The following is a 17,792-nucleotide window of genomic DNA, read 5'->3' as shown; positions in this document are numbered from 1 at the left end:
TTTTAGCTTATGCTCTTCCTTTGCTTCACCTTTCCACATCCATAAACCCCTCTGCATGTTACAACACAGCACTTTCCCATCAAAATTTTATTTTTTTTCTTAATTATTATTTATTTATAGTCTGCCTTTTTCACTAGAACTCAAGGCAGATTACAACAGGACATCCATTAAACAATGCAATTGGATTTCTATAAATTTGAAACCAGCCTGATATCTAAAGACAGAACTGAGGCAAAACAAAAATATCAAACAATGTGAAAATTACATAGTAGGACCCTGTTTATAGCAACAGTCAGTACGAGCCATACATAACAGCATAGTATCTCTCAAAGCCTGTTGGACCTGCTTATTCCTCAGACTGTAAACAAATGGGGTCATAAGAGGACACAAAACATTGTTGAGAACAGCCACGACTTTGTTGAAGTTTTGTCCATCATCTTTTGCTGGTTTGACATACATAGATATGCAGCTGCCGTAAGTGATGGAGACGACAGTAATGTGAGCAGCACAGGTGGAAAAGGCTTTCTGTCTACCTGAAGCAGTTGGGATGCGGAGAACCGTGGAGATAATCTTCCCGTAAGAGACAATGGTGATGCCTAAAGTTCCCAGTAGAGAAAACACAGCGGAAATGAAGCCGATGAGCTCAAGGAGCTGTGTATCCCCACACAGAAGCTTGTGCAATGGTGTATTGTCACAGAAGAAATGGTTAATGATGTTTGAACCACAAAAGGGGAACTGAATAAAGTGCATGGTTTGGCCAAAAATCAGGATGAAGCCACCTATCCATGAGAAGAGCACCAAGAGAGTGCAGAAACGGTCACTCATGATGGTGGTGTACCGCAGAGGGTGGCAGATGGCCACATATCTATCGAAGGACATCACTGTCAGCAGGAAGAAATCGATGGTGCCCAAAAAGAAGTACAGAAAGGATTGGGTTATACAACCAACATAAGAGATGGTTTTCTTTCCAGTTGCCAAGTTGATTAAGGCTTTGGGGATGACTGCAGTTGTATATCCGATTTCCAAGATGGCATAATTTCGGAGGAAGAAATACATGGGGGTTCGGAGATGGAAGTCCGTCAGAGTGACAATAATAATGAGCAGGTTTCCTGTGATGGTCATGAGGTACATGATTAAGAAAAGCACAAAGAGAAAGATCTCTAGGTTGTGGTTCTCAGTGAATCCGAGAAGTAAGAACTCCTTGATCTTGGTCTGGTTCTTCATCATGATGGATTTTCATTAACCATAAACTGGAAAACAAAACTGTAAAAATATCAGTCCTTCAGAAACATAATATTACCTCCAAATGAGAACAGTGAACCATTTGGAACAACATTCTGCTTATCAGTAATATATTCCTGGGAATAAAACCAGGAGGGCATTAACGTAGCATCCAGCCTGTAGATGATAATCCCCCAACCACTGGTGGTCAGAGGCATATGGAGGTCCCATCCTGGAGCACCTGATTTGAGGGGCATATTCTCAAAAAATTCATCCAATTCCCCTTTCAATCTATCAAGTGTGGCCATCGCTGTGGCTTAAATCCCAGTTTAGCATATAGACAAACACAATGTGTAAAGGTTGATGGAGAAAAAAAAGGACTGGATACTGTAAATTTAAAATTCAGATGTACATTTGTTGTGCTCAACTGCAGTTTTAAGACACTGCTTGACCTGGTTGGACAGCAAATAAAGAGACCTATTTCTTGAAAGAAGCAACCCGTCTTCAGTTTGAGCACTTACCCCATCTGTATTGTGCCCTCCTCATTTAATAAAAGTGGAAATCTCTTCCACCCTTAGAGATATATAGTATAATGTATATCTCAGAGGATCATTGTGGCTAATGATTATTTTAGTTTTCTGTGCTCTGGGGAGAATAGAAGTGTGCTCCTAAGTGGAGTTATACCATTCTAACCTTCAGTACTTTTCAAAGACTGTAAATCTGCTTAGCCCTGACCTGGACGGCCTAGGCTAGCCTAATCTCATCGGATCTCCCACGCTGAGCAGAGGCAGCTCTGCTTAGTACTTGGGTGGGAGACCTCCAAAGAAGTCCAAGATTGTTACACAGAGGCAGGCAATGGGAAATTGCCTCTGCACATCTCCTGCCTTGAAACCCCTATGGAGTTGCCGTAAGCCATGTGTGACATGACAGCAGTTCCCATTGTAAATTCTCATGCTTTTTCTACAGCTACTACAATGTTACAGAATAGTTTTCCAGAGGAAGTTAGAAGATCTGCATCAGTTTTTCGGGTCTGGAAAGTTTGAAAAAAGAGAATTCCTCAGAAAAGCCTTTGGTCCTTGTAGAGAAAAATGCTTAACTGTTTTTTTTTATTAAGCTTTCCAGAAGAAGCATGGCTTCATAAAACTTTGGTCAAGGGGCCCTATCATTCTTCACTCTTTTGCTAAGACATTCTTTCAGCCCAGAAACTCCCCCTTTTCCTATTGCTAGCAGCTTCTCTGGGAACGGAGCTGTCGTTTGCTTCACGGATGCTCTGACCTGGGTGATTAGATAAGATGCTGAGAGCAAGAGAGCCTCCATGGCCAGACAGTATGCCAATCAACATTCTTGCCTAATGAAACTAATTGTACCTGCAAGATAGGACCTCAGTGCCAAGGACTGCAGCCTTTGTGCCTAGCCCCTTTTTGCACGTAGTCACCTTTGACTATGATACCACTTTCTCGCCAGTTGTTTGGAGGAAGCCCCCCCCCCCCGCTCAGGTGGTGAGAAAGGCATAAAAACCCATTATCCATCACGGAGACTCTAGACCTGTGTGATTTATAGTGACCTCCATTGTAACTTGCTCAGTGTCTCAAAATTTGGTTTTGTCTAGGGATGGATGTTCAAGAACCCACCCTTTTTGCTGTGCTGTGAAGCCTAATTACTTTGCCTTTTGACCAGAGATTTTGCATTTTGCCTTCTTGACAACTTTGAGATTCAACTTCTGCTTTGTTATTGGTATGTATTAGTTAGAGCTAACAAAGCTATAGGATTTATTGTTTTATTCCTCACATTCTGTCTTGTGCATTTTGATGTGACCTTGCACCTTAATAAATAATTATATTATATTTTGTGTGTAGGTGTGTGACTTTGGGGTCTCAAAACTCAAGGTACTTTTGCCGAACCCATTTTTGCAAGTTCTTGTGAACCTCATACCTTATAACTATCTTTGGCTGTGAACTCAGCTTGCAACAATATTCTTGCAAGGCAGACTTTGTATATTTAGCTCCCTTATAGGCTTGGAATGGTGTCCCTCCCCTCCTAAAGCTTTGGGGAACCCCGAGGGACTGGTGGCAGTATTTGAGAGCATTGAAAGGGCTTTCCTTCTCTTGCCAGTTTGATAATTTTGTTTAGCCTATAGTCCTCTGCCAGCTCTTCCTCTTAGCTGGGTCGAGGCACCAGGGGCCTGTAGCCAGACATGCCTCAAGCTATTTTAAACATATTTATATTTATAGTCCTCCTTTCTCACTGAGATTCATAGTGGATTACAGAGTGCAACAGTTCATTTGAAGAGACATCTAGTACTAAGCACAGTTTAGATCAATGCAACCAATATGACGAGACATCAAATGAACAGAGTTCTAAGACTAGGATTATGAAATAAGATATATTCAACATGGTAAAATGTGTGCGTATAATGAAAAAAATGGTATTACATCAGTAGAAAACAACGAAAGGACAGCAGGCAATATATGCAGCAAACTGATATGCCATATACATTTCATTTTACTTCACCAGTTTGGTGTAGTGCTTAAGAGCAGTGGGACTCTAATCTGGAGAACCGGGTTGAAGCCAGCTAGGTGACCTTGGGTCAATGACAGCTCTTCCAGAGCTCTCTCAGCCCTACCTCACAGGATAATAATAATATATTTTGTAAACCACTCTAAATGTTAAGTCGTCCTGAAGGACAGTATATAAATTGAATGTTGCCTTTCTACCCCAATAGTGTCCGCAAGGTGGCGGACATTAAAACATCAAAAAATTACGATTACTCACACAAACTCACAAAACCTAATTGCGGCTGTGGTTTGGGTTTTATCGAATCTGTAACTCCTGTTTTATTTGAATGTTCTGGTACAACAAGGCAAGACAGAAATATATTAAACCCTTGACATTACACTAGACAGAGTCTACAATAGGTATTTTAGTTCCTAAAGTATTAACAGACTCAAGCTTTCTGTAAGCTTTCTGAAGTCAGCTGGCTGGGATATAAATGGAATTTCCATTCCTGTATGTATCTGAAGAAGGGAGCTCTAACTTTCAAAAGCTTACATCCAGAAAATCTTGTTGGTTTAGAAGATGCCACTGAGTGACAGAGTTTCTCCTTCCAGCTATGAATAGTTCAGTAGTTTTATAACTATTTTCATGCTTATGACTTTCTAGAGCCTTTTGAAAGGCCAAAAAAGTTTTGAAATGTAGACTAGATTACAGTTAAATTTGGACAATTTCAAGGGGAAATAATGACTCACAGACCCAGCAGCAAAGGGGAAGGGGAAGGTGAGGCAGAAGGAAAAGACATGCAAACACCATGTTGGAGTTAACAACTGGCCACAACTTTATTGATTACAGCTGTCAGAGCCTTGGGACAGCATACTGTTACCTGAATTGGTCTCTTTGCAAGTAAGAGAGTGAGGGGGGGATTAGCAGCAAAGAAGAAGGCTATATGAGAGGGGTAATTGTGGAATCAGCTCCACCAATGTTTACAGGGTCCTTTCCCCAAGGTAGCAGACAAGCCTGGTGCTTTTAGATTCAAAGAGTCATGTTTTATTAAAAGAGATAAATGCACACACACGCAGGAGCAATAGTAAAATGGTTACACAGAGAGAGAGTCCTAGGAGGCTAGGCGGAAGGTGGAATAGAGTGAGGGGAGGGGAAGTATATTTACCAATCAGAAGAGCAGCATGGTCCACAGAGGACGAGAGTAGCTTCAAACATCCCACATTCTCAGCCAGGAGAGAGACGCTTAGGGAAGTGGCCTCAAGGGAGCAGTGCTTGGATTCAGTAAGCATTCACACTTGAATGGGGCAAGAGCCCTGGTTCTTATAGGACAAAATGTGTCCTGCGGCTGGGGAGCCCCTCAGCCCGCAGAACAAAGACCATAAAGGTCAGGGTCTGGGAATTACAAAGGTTCAATTACCTTGATTACTGGCTGCTGGGGTGTGTGAAAGAAAGTGCAGTCTCTCCTACTGCTGCCCAAAAGGAGTAGTTTACTAATGAAGGCCACTGGAGCAAAGTTGATGAATTTAGGTATGAGAAATATAGGTTCCCAGAGAAAAATAAACTTATCAGTGCTGGCTGATTGATCCTCGATCTTGGGGTGGGGATTTAATCACGGAAGGAGGGTATCAGAATATGCTAAGTGGAGTGACTCAACGAGACCCTGTCTTATCACAGCTCACACCTGTCACTGGGAACACAGTAAATCAAACCATCCTAGTCCTCTGAATTCAGCATGAATATTCCATTCATGCCTGAACTCCCAGGCGGGTCTCAGCAACTCTCTTGCTGGAATCCCCCTGCTACAGCTCAAGCAGCATCTAATCTAGGGGTCCTATGATTTTTATATCATAGGTCTGTATATTAAATATGGTGAAGGCTGGAGCTGATTGCTTACAATAGGGTGATAGGTTCAAATATTGGTTACTTTGAAGTCTACTCTCCAAAGTTACCATTTTCTCTAGGGAAATGGATGTCTGTAGTTTGGAATATCACTTGCAAAACTTGCCATTCTGGGGGAACTTCAGGCTCCACCTGGAGGTCGGCGACCATACTACAGGCCCAATTCAGCTGCTGTTTGTAAGAGCTAGACTTTAGTAAACAGAACAAATGGAATTGTCAAAGATTCCAGTATTCCTCAGGAACTGATCCAATGCATTTCTTATGTGATTCACCACAGAGCTGGGCGATCTAATGAGCACTGGAAGATGTCTACAAGGACATTGGCAGAAAACTTGTGCTGAATGCAATAAAGCACATTACAAAGCCCTTTGGAAGACTTATGAAATTGTGGTGAAAGCAGAAAATAATTGGTATATTTCAGCAAACATTGTATCATCTGGTTTGTGGCCATAACAACTATTTAATATATCTTATCATCTTTTAACTCCTAATTCTAAACTCTCACTGGCTCAAGAACAAATGATTAGCTGTAACAGTTATGCAAAGGGTTTTTTTGTTGATAAAATAGCTCAAATGCACTCAAATCTGGATGCCAGACATAATATAGGTGAAGCAGAATTAATGCTTTCCACACCATCCAGTCCACTTCTGAATTATTTTGACTGAGTCACAATGACAGAGATTGACAGAAAACTTGCATCTGTGAGGTACCTGTACACTGGAGCCCAGCCCATCCTGGCTACAAAAATCTTGTAAAGACCACATAAACGGGCCCTTGACTCACTCAAGGAAACTTCCACCAGTTTCTCAAAGAAAGGGTCAGTCCATCACTATTTTAAAAACACATCTTTAGACAAAAATGATGTAGCCAATTATCGCCCAGTCTTTAATCTCCCCTTTCTGGGCAAAGTGGTTGTAAGTAGAGATGGGCACGAACAGCAATATGAACAAAAAAAAGCCACGAACAGCTAAATCTATTGTTCACAAACAAGCTGTTCGTGAGGCCCCATTCAAAATGAACAGGTGGCCATTGCAAGCTTCATTCATTGCTGTTCGTCAAGCCAGACAGTCTGGCACCTGCAATCAATTCCCTGGGCAACCAGAGGCAGGGACCACCTGAACTTTGTCTGAACTCCTGCTGTTGCCCTGGAAACCCCAATCTAAGCCCAATTTAGCTTGATAGGCAGGTCTTCCTTTCAAGTGTGGAGCTCCAAATTTGTTACAAGGAAGCAAAGAACAGGGGAGGGGGAGGCTCCCAGCTCTGGTTTTGCAGACAGTGAGGGAGAGACAGTTGCGGTTGCCATTTTGAGACACAGGGAGAGTGCATTGGAGCTTGAATTTTCTTTGTGTGTGGTGGGATAGGGAGCTACATCTTCAAGTTCCTGGGCTGCTGCCAGGCTCTGGGCCAAGCTCTTATTTATTACTGGTACCTTTCCTGCTGCCTGCTCAGGTAGGATTTCTGGGAGTGGTGTGGTAGGGATCTTGATGGCTGGATGCCACATACTGCTGGCCCCTATGAACAACGAACAATGAACATGTTCGTGAACAGGTCATGGTCACCAATGTTCATTGTTCGTTGTTCATGGATGGCAACGAACAAAGAACACAATGTTTGGGGTTTTTTTCTGTTCATGCCATGTCTAATTGTAAGTACAGTAGGTGAACAACTCTATGCCTTCTCGGAAAACTCTTGGGCTCTGGACAGTTTTCAGGTTCGAAGCCAGGCTATGGGATGGAGACGGCCCTAGTGACTCTAGCTGATGATTCTGCCTGAACACAGAATGTCAATCCTACATTCAGGGAGGGTTCTGCCACCTATAGCCCTAGAGCTTAATGTGTCACAGTAGGGAACCTAATTTTAAATACAAAAATAAATCTTTAACTTAAGGAATATGGAAGGGTAGGAAGGATACTAGACTGACTGGTATGATAAGGGAATGACAAGCTCAGATGGCACTTATAGTGATATTTTACCAAAAAAGACATGTTAGGGGCAAATAGTTGCCAGTTAATCCAGGCAATGGCAAACCATCTCATTAGTCTCTTGACTAGAAAACACAACTGACAATAAGTCAGCTATAACACTCCACCACCAATATTTTGAATTCCTCTCCACTTTGTCTAGTGTGATCCATTTCTATTGCTAGTCCAAAATTTTGGAGGAAAAAATGAATCCAAGATGTCTTTCTCAACACCTCAGTTATTCCTCCTGACACAGAAAATCCTCTAGAGCCTTACTTGTTCTCCAAACTCAGTGTAAGGACTTGGAGTTCCTTTGCAGTTATGAATGCCACATACTGCCCTCTCCATTATTTCAGGTCTAAAAGTTTCCATTATAAGAAACATCCATCTTAACAGTCTCGGTGAAAAAATCACCGAACAATCCTTTCCACTTTGGTGTCTTGGTTAAGAGCAGCCTGACTCTAATCTGGAGAGCCAGGTTTGATTCCCCACTCCTCCTCTTGAAGCCAGCTGGGTGACTTTGGGTCAGTCGCAGCTCTCTCAGAGCTCTCTCAGGACCAAACTACAAGTGACGAATGACACTTGAATGGCAAGTGTATTACTCCCTGTTCGCTTGCCCTCCACTTGCGCTCCACTCAATCCACTTGCCATTCAAGTGTCATTCGTCACTTGTAGCTTGGCCATCAGCCTTACCCACCTCACAGGGTGAATGCTGAAAGGATAATAACAATACACTTTGTAAACTGCTCCGAGTGGGTGTTAAGTTGTCCTGAAGGGTGGTATATAAATTAAATGTTGTTACGTTGTTGTTTCTGTTTCCGTTCTTTACTAGAAGCCATCACCAATGCACAAGATATAGAAATGAAAAAATTGAAAGATTTTTTTAAATTTCAACTGCTGAGTGGAACAGAGGTCACAACATAGGATTGGTGCCTACATTATTGGTGTTGTTGAGGGCTGGAAGTAAAAAATTACATTGCTGAAAAATAATTTCTGACTATAAAATAATTTATGTTTTAATTGCGTTCCTTATTCCTAGAACCTGTAGCTTTTTTATGTTGGCTTAGAATATTAGTAGAATGTTGGAATTATTTATCTGCCTGCCCACCAAAAACTGCTGGAGTAGGCCCAGCATCTATTAAATAAAGATAGACAAATATTAGGAATTGTAATTCATGTTATTTTTTTTTCCTAAACAGTTCCTCTCTCCTGTTCAGCTCAGGTCTCACCACAATCACATAGCATTTTGGGGTAAAGATACAGCCCAGTAACCCTGCAGCAGAGGCCAGAATAGAGAAGATCTCCACAGCTATCATGGATTTCCCTTTGGTGCCCAGGTAGGTTGGAACAAAAGACAACCAAACACTGCAAAAGATCAGCATGCTGAAGGTGATGAACATGGCTTCATTAAAAGTATCTGGCAACTTCCTGGCTAGGAAAGCCACAGTCAAGCTGATGAGGGAAAGAAGTCCCATATAGCCAAGAACAATGTAAAACATAAAAACAGACCCTTCGTTACATTCTGCTACAATCTCATCAGTTAAAGAAAACATGTCAAAATCTGGGAAAGGAAGAGAAGTTCCAAGCCATAACATACAAATTGCTACTTGAATAAGAGAGCAGGAAAGGACAACGGAGTTGGTCAGTCTTTTCCCCACCCACTTCCTCATGCTGGACCCAGGTAAGGTGGCCATGAAAGCTACAACCACAGTGATGGTTTTGGCCAACACACAAGAAACAGCCACTGAGAAGATGATGCTGAAAGCAGATTGTCGGAGGAAGCAGGTCAGCTTCGTTGGTTGGCCAAGGAATAGAAAAGAAGAGAGGAAGCAGAGCAGTAGAGTGATGAGAAGGAGGTAGGTGATGTCCCGGTTGTTGGCTTTGACGATGGGGGTGTCTTTGTGTTTAATGAAAATTCCCAACACTATGGTTGTAATCAGAGCTAAAGAAACAGCTATAGAAGCCAAACTAATTCCTAAAGGTTGTTCAAAACTCAGGAAGCTTATTCTCTTTGGAATGCATCCATCTTGATCCTTGGTTGGATACTGGTGCTTTTTACATTTGATGCAATCATCCATGTCTGTAAAACAGATGGACATCAGAGTGGCAGTTGATATATAATATGATAGGTGCTTCATGACCATATTTTATGTTGGAGCAATGTGGGACACCTTATTATGTCTAATTTGTTTGGGGGGGGGGCAGTATTCCAAACGATCAGTTTTATATGTTGCAGAAATCATCAGAATAATTATTGTTGCTTGTACTGATTGTGTGATTACATTTATATTAATTTCATCAATTTGCTCTTCACGCTGAAGAAGCACAACTTTGGCTTCAGATACCTGCCTCCAAAGTCGCACCCAAGGTGAGCATTACAACCTCCCTTCTCTCAAAACCTATACCCTCCTCCCCTCTTTTGTTCTATGAAGAATTTGGCATTCAGTAGGATTGGAAATGGTGACAAATTTGTAACAAGCAGGATCAAAGACAGAAAGCAGCTTGGGTTTCTTAGTGTCTATGCTGTCCTACACTGTAGATTAAGAACTTTTCTGCCGCTAATGAATTTGTTCCTGATTTTGAGGAAGCCCTGGATGATGCTGATTCTGATAATTCAAAGCAACTTGTTTGGTGGGCATTTTGCAGGTACAGTGGCTCATATCCACCAATACTGGAATACTGTTAATGGACTAGCTGGAAAAATCAGTCCTGCAATGTGTTTCTTCAACCCAAAGGATTCGACCAACAATTGGAAATTGGTGCATACCCCTTTCTGGACAGACCGTCCAACAGCATGATGGCTTTATGCCCCCAGGCCTTCTTGAATGTGATGAATTACTGAGGTCCTTTTCTGACCAATTTCTCACAAGTGTTTTGATCTGAAAATACATTCGCCTGTCTGATGGATAAATTTCACTGAGAGAGAGATAGGGGAAGGTAACCTTAATGATTCTTCTTTCAATGCCATTAAAATTTCACAGGTCCTCTGAATTAACGCTGAATGGCATCCCCTACCCTTTTGGCTTGAAATCTTCCCTTCTGGGCAAGGAGCACAATTGTAGCAGCAAAATTTCTCCCCTTCCTTCTTTTTCTTATGATAGCCGGGCTTGCAGTAATCATTGCACACAGAATGGGGCAGTGCCTAATAAAAAAATAAATCGATCTTAGGGTGGGAGACATTAGGAATTCTTGTGCACCTGCTGAGCTGTGAAGAAAGAAGTGAGCAAAACTGACCATTGCAATTGCTACAATCATTGTATTTTTCTCCTCTTGTAGCACACTTGTAGCGCCACTTGTACCATCATTCTATTACTCCTCCTTATTTGGTCACAAGAAATTGACTACTCAGCCCAGCCTCTCCTCCCAGAAAAAGATTTTTTTCCATGATTCCAGTGAAAGTCTGCCAACATTTAAAGAAAGCTGCTATCATAGGTGAGAGAAGATTTTATGGAGATTAAGGACCTTCAAAATCAGATTTGAACTAAATCTGAAAAGTATGCTCTTAAATGGTTGTTGTGGGTTTTCCGGGCTGTATTGCCGTGGTCTTGGCATTGTAGTTCCTGACGTTTCGCCAGCAGCTGTGGCTGGCATCTTCAGAGGTGTAGCTCCAAAAGACAGAGATCTCTCAGTGTCCACCTTTTGGTGCTACACCTCTGAAGATGCCAGCCACAGCTGCTGGCGAAACGTCAGGAACTACAATGCCAAGACCACGGCAATACAGCCCGGAAAACCCCCAACAACCATCGTTCTCCGGCCGTGAAAGCCTTCGACAATATATGCTCTTAAATATTTTACCAATTAATGTGAGAAAAGAACAAGGAGATCTCTTCCATTATCTGGTGACGGAAGAGAGTACTATTTGCAGCAAAATGGAAAACTGATGCCTGTCCAGGTCTTCCAGAGTGGAAGGACAAGATTCATGAATACCATTCATGAATGGCCAGATTGACTACTTGTTTACATAAGAGATTGTTAACTGAGTTCTGGAAAAATAGAAAGCTCTTTTTGATTATTGAGGTATAATTAATTGATACAGAAGCTCAGAGGGAGAGAGGGAAGGAGAGGGAAGGAGAAATGTTATGTTTTTAAGCTAAGGGAACTCAAATATGTAATGTTCTGTTTTATTAGATCAAAGTATTGTTAGTTTAACTCCCCAAACTATTACAGACGTATTGTTTACATACTTACTGAGGGCGCAAGGGCCTAAGCAGAGGCTTGGCCCTAGCAGTGGCAGGTTAGGATGGGAAAATGAGCAGGACGGTGACCCCCTTGGCATATCCCCATTGATGGGGAATTGGGGTCTGTCAGGAGCAATAGGTGGGGTCCACGGCAGCCAGTTGTGAGGGCAGACTGCCACATGACTCCCCTGAAGTAAGGCCCTTCTGCTGTACAGCAAGATGCTGCAGGTTTGGAGGGGAAACCATTTGCCTGGCCAGCCAGGTCCCAGCCATGCATTGTATGGCTCACCCCCAGGGCAGTGGGGGCTTGCCCAGACAGGTCAGGGCAGAGGTCATGTGTGACCACAGAGCTTGACCTGTACTGCTAGTTAGTTAGATCCCTTGCCTTATTGACAGTTTAAGTTGAAATTAATAAAGTGGCTAAATTTAAACCCAAGCTTTGTGTCTGCCTTTTATTTCGACTGGCGGGGGTGGGGGGAGTTTACATAATTACTGTTTGTATAAGATTGTATAAGTCTCAGTGTCGAATCTAGAATCTGTATAATCCTTTTACTATGCACTTACTTTACTATACTTTTTAAATAATTTTTTTTTTTAAAAAAAGTGAGAGAATAAGGACTTTTATTGACCAATGGAGTCATACAGCCTGGGGAAAACCCCATTTGGCCCTGATGAATGCATGTTACAGTTAAGAAGAAAAACACAGTATCCCATTGTCAATGTCCCTCACTTCGGCATGGTGAGCTAGGTAAGTTTTGGACTCCATGAACTCAGGTCCAGATTGGCTAATTCCCTTTTTGACACACATTGAAGGAGACCTAAAAAGGAGCTGTTCTTTTGTATTCATGTTTGTTAACATTAGAGTACATATGTGATCCTGCATGTGTCTGACCATGGGTGGAAATACAGAATTGCAAGCATCCATTTCATTTTTACACCCATCTGAGTTTACACTCAAGGAAGGGAGAGACAGATGTCCAAAATCATTAAGGCTCATCTAATTAGTAACTTTATCCATATTCTTTTATATACTTAACCTGCATCTTAGTTTTCTACTGTAGTTTCTCTCGAGTTGTTAATTCTCCATTTACAATAATTTTGCCGTTCTGTGAAGTGTAAATTGATTTCATCCATTTTATAAAATTTTCTCCAAAATTCATCTTTCCTAAGGCTTCAAACAGGATAATCTCGTTCAAATTGTCAAATGCCTTTTCAGCATCCAAAAAAATAAGATTTGTGATTTATAACAATAAAGTTGGGAGGAGGGTAGCCAAGGCACATACTCTGGAGTCCTGCTTCTGATCTTAAATCATTTACCCATATTACTGACATTACTCCGGAGCAACTGTGCCTCTGAGAAGTTGGTGTAGGAAAAGGGAATCCCCCACAAAGGGGCAACTATCCAGAGGTGGTAGCAGTCAAACCGAAGTAAAATTCCACAGCAGGACCAATTGCAGGTTTTGAGGAGCCCAGGGCAAAGAATACTCCATGGGCTCCACTGGAAAACACAGGTTCTGGTGCCTGCCCCACCTCACAGTGTGATGACGTCAGCCCTATTTCACATCCTGTCAGTGGAGGGAGGGTTAAAAGTGGATCATCCTGCCCCATTGTTCTAGGAGATCTCTGTGTCAGTGAAAGAATCTTGCTGAGGGTGGCCTGAAGCCATTACAGCATCATGAAAGGTATTTCCCACTATGTAAAAAAACCTGGAAAATATGCAATTGGCTTCAAATGTTGTAAAGAATACAGATATGTTGTAAAGAATACAGATATATATATCAAGTTAGTGTTTGAATTCAGAGTGTAGCCAGTTTTGATCATTGAGTCTAATCCAAAAAGAAAAGGACCAGATAGACAAAATTTGCCCCGCCTCCCATGGTTCACGAGTTAGCCATCTGAAAATGAAATAGCCAATAAGAAAATTGAAATAGATACCTGGTTGAAAAATGTTTGCCATACAATGATATTGTCATGAATGATAAACTCTTCTCCTTCAGGAGCCTTGGGGTTTACCCTTCCAATTTTCACTCTATGGAAGGACTGGTTTGAGAATGTGACCAGGTTCATTATATCAAATCCACCTCCCACTTCTCTTTTATCATTAAAAGACAATCTTTCTCCAGCTGAGTTGTTAAATGTAATGCCTTGTAGAAAGGGGTGAACCTAGTTGAAAGGGTTAAAAAAGAAGAAATACGCTGGTAGCTTAATGTTGAGATATACAAATGCTAAATTTTCATGTCATTTCAGATAGACCCAGCTTGTTAACAGCTGTATTTCATTTGAAGTAATTTGACAGTATGCAACGTATCTGTCATCTCATGCTCCGATTCTCACAACAAATAAGAATGCAGATATGTTTTCATCTAAGGATATGTATATTATGGGACCAACTGGGAAAGTTGAATACTGTTCAATCTTATATAACAATATTCATGGCAAGAGAGACATTTCCTTAGGTAGACAATACCTGCCATGGCTGCAGACCTTGAAGTCCTTTTCTTTGACCAACACCTATTGCCCTGTGATTGCATCTGGATGAGTACAGGGCATGAATAGAATGTGCTACGGCATAGACTGCATTGTAGATGCTGTAGCTGTGGCCAGTCATGCACATTTCAAACAGTGACTCAGGAAGGCTGTCTAACCTCTCCTCCCCAGTACAGATTTCATTGACATCCACTGGCTTCTGGGGATTTGGATAGAAACAGTCAAACGCTTGCTCCCAGAATTCCTTGAGAAAGCCATTTCCTTGTTCTTGGTAAGGTTTTATGTCTTGAAGAAAGTTCTGGAAGCCCCGAGGATCATTTGAGGGAATTGTGAAGGAAATGGTTCCATGGAAGAACTGGAAATCCCAGGCCCTCTGAAGGCCTGTTAGTGCAAAATCAATTTGAGGTGTCATAATCCACACTTTTCTCAATGATGCATTTTCAAGATAGCTGGGGTTGACTAGAAATATAAGAATGCCTGCTATAAGTGCCATGGAATCTCCATAGAAGATAAATGCATTGGCTTTGCAGCCTCTAAAAGGTAAATATGTACTTAAAAACATATCAGCGAGATTATCGAGGTCATTCCAGTTTTGTTTGGTAGGCATTTTCTGTATCAAAGCCAAACAGATTCCATTTTGGGAAAGCAGTGGCTCCAGGACTTCCACAAAATTTTCTCCACTGTCATCATCCACAGCAAGAAGCCCGACCCACTTCCATTGGAAATGGAGAAGTACCCGGATGATCCCGGTGTTCTGATGAGCTTCAGTTGGGCTCATGAGGTAAAAGGAAGGAGACTGTTTTCCTTCTATCTGCTCTGGGGCAAATGAGCCATATGTAAGCTAAAAATATGTTTAAATATATATGAGACAAGTTATGAGTACTGAGTGCAATATAAATATTTTGTGAAGGAAGCTGTAAATCTGGCAAGAAATAAAGCCAAACATGGTTTTCGTTGATTTATTTCAGATTGTGAGAACATATCTAAAATTCTGGGTGCGAAAAGCATTTTACACTGTTACATGCACACATGCAATTGTCTTATACTAACTGAGATGAGACATGGGCACGAACAGAAAAAAACCGAACATGGTCCATTGCTATCCACAAACAATGAACAACAAACATTGACGAACATGATCCTGTCATGAAGATGTTCATTGTTAGTTGTTCTTGGGGGCCAGCAGGATCTCCTCCAGCTATCAAGATCCCTACTGCACCACTCCCAGAAACCCTACCTGAGCAGGCAGCAAGAAATGTACCAATAATAAATAATAGCTTGTCCCCAGAGCCTGGCAGCAGCCCTGGAACTTGAAGGGGTAGATCCCTACTGCACCACTCCCAGAAACCCTACCTGAGCAGGCAGCAGTAAAGGTACCAATAATAAATAATAGCTTGGATCCAGAGCCTGGCAGCAGCCCTGAAACTTGTAGAGGTAGATCCCTATCCCACACACAAAGAAAATTCAAGCTCTAATGCATTCACCCTGTCTCTCTAACAGCAGCTATCTCTCCCTGAAAGCCAGAGCTGGGAGCCCCCACTCCCCCTGGTCTTTTCCTCTTATAACAAATTTGGAGCTCCAGTCCACACTTGGAAAGAAGACCTGCCTATCAAACTAAATTGGGTTTAGATTGGGGTTTCCAGGGCAACAGCAGGAGTTCAAACTGAGTTCAGACAATCCCTGCCTAAGTTGCCAAGGGAATTGATTGCAGATGCCAGACTGTCTGGCTTGACAAACAGCAACAAACAGCAATGAACGAGGCTTGCAATGACCGATGTATTGTCGAAGGCTTTCACGGCCGGAGAACGATGGTTGTTGTGGGTTTTCCGGGCTGTATTGCCGTGGTCTTGGCATTGTAGTTCCTGACGTTTCGCCAGCAGCTGTGGCTGGCATCCTCAGAGGTGTAGCACCAAAAGACAGAGATCTCTCAGTGTCACCTGTACATTTAGAACGGGGCCTCACAAATAGCTTGTTTGCGAACAGTCGAACAGGCTGTTCATGGGGTTTTTTGCGTTCATAATGCTGTCCGTGCCCATGTCTATTTGAGACCACAACTATTCAACAGTATTATCTACTCTGACTAGCAGTGTCTCTAGCAGGCTAAGGTATTTCATGTGAAAAAATATGTGATCCTGTTAATGGGATATGCAGAGGATAAACCTTGGACTTTCTGCTCACTCTGCCACTTAGCCACTGTTCATTCCCAATGTCTGCTCCTATTTAGTCTTCTCACTTATATGAAGCAATTTTCTTCGGGTTGGTTCCTTTTGGACTTTCACATATCTCCATTTTGCTTAATGCCAGAATAACTCCCAGCAAGGAAATACTACAATTTGTTAAATCACTTGTTCTAATCACAAATCTTACCTGTGGAATCTTGTAGAGACTTAGGATGTCTGCCATGTGGAAGGAGGTATCAGAGGTCAGTCCCCCAATGATGGCTGTTACATTTTTGGGGCCATCACACTCATAGTTAGGAATATATCGGTGCAACTTGAAGAGCAGATCAAAGGTGGTGCGATAGGTCATCCTCTTATCATAGTAGCTGTCGTAGATGTGGAAGCCAAGAGTGACATTGGGCAAGATTTTGGGATTTCTGTTGATCTCATTTATGGCAAACACTAAGGCCAGGGCATGCTGGTGGAACTTTGTCGTCATACTATAAACAGAAATATGGAAACAATGATATCGACAAATAAGTTGCTTGAGAAATGGGCATTTTTATCATGTCTAAGAACAGAAAATATGAAGGAGTTTGATGGTGTGTGTGTGTGTGTAATAACGCACATTTGAACACTAAAACATCATGACAGCACAGAGTGTGGCATTTCAATAATTGCTCTTCTTGAGATGTATTTTCAAGTTAACTCTCAGATATATATCGTAAAATAGCTGCTAGATAGTTTTTCTGCTAGATTGTGACCCAAGAGCAGGCGCTCCTCTAGGCGGTGGTCAGGTTGTTGCTAAATAAATGAAAACAGTCTACACTAGACAGTGTAAAACGTAGAGGTGGTACTCAGGCAATGATTCATATCAAGGTGTTTCAAGATTTCCCCTGTATAAAAAAGTTTGGAGGGTATAACTGCTATTTGCTCTCTGCCAGAAAAGGAAGGGTTCTTTTTTTTATAGATGAACCACACACAAGGCTGAATAAATAAGATTCCAAACGTGATTGAAAAAGAGGGACACTGAGTGGAAGAAGGCTCAGCCATCTTTCTCTGAGCATTCTTTTCCTACTACAAACTATTGTTCAAGTATAGGGTGGACCTACATTCACAAGAGTAATATAATCATTTCTTACAATGGATTCTTATACAGCTCCAGAGCTGGATATCGACTAAAGTCTATCTCATGCAAATGGTAACCCATCTGAGAAGCAATTCCACCAATGAGGAGATCTCCTGACTGGAACCACTCATGTGGTACAGGGAGAGGATCCTTCATGTGACAGTTGGTGGCTTCTGCCTTGCATGCGATTGAAGGTAGAAGCAGCAGCAACATCCCCAGTTTCAACATCCTGTCAGCAGTGCCTGTTTTTCCTCTGCCTGT

The 17,792-nt window shown here is 41.9% G+C and overlaps 2 protein-coding genes across 2 annotated transcripts; both read right to left on the bottom strand.

Moving 5' to 3' along the window:
* Window positions 1–261: 261 nt before the first annotated feature.
* On the bottom strand, window positions 262–1,224 carry LOC129339853 (olfactory receptor 49-like). Its single transcript, XM_054994428.1, has one exon. It carries the CDS (start codon window positions 1,222–1,224, stop codon window positions 262–264), a length of 963 nt encoding a protein of 320 aa, XP_054850403.1.
* A 7,532-nt stretch (window positions 1,225–8,756) lies between these two features.
* LOC129338198 (vomeronasal type-2 receptor 26-like) lies at window positions 8,757–15,021 on the bottom strand. Its single transcript, XM_054992249.1, has 4 exons — window positions 14,224–15,021; window positions 13,692–13,919; window positions 10,594–10,720; window positions 8,757–9,658 (listed from the first exon to the last, which is right to left on the bottom strand). The coding sequence occupies exons 1-4, from the start codon at window positions 15,019–15,021 to the stop codon at window positions 8,757–8,759; spliced, it is 2,055 nt and encodes a 684-aa protein (XP_054848224.1).
* Between the last annotated feature and the right edge of the window lie 2,771 nt (window positions 15,022–17,792).

This window comes from Eublepharis macularius, chromosome 12 (assembly GCF_028583425.1).
Source record: "Eublepharis macularius isolate TG4126 chromosome 12, MPM_Emac_v1.0, whole genome shotgun sequence".
In the NCBI taxonomy this organism is placed as follows: Eukaryota; Metazoa; Chordata; class Lepidosauria; order Squamata; family Eublepharidae; genus Eublepharis; species Eublepharis macularius.
This window is presented reverse-complemented; position numbering and strand designations above follow the sequence as displayed.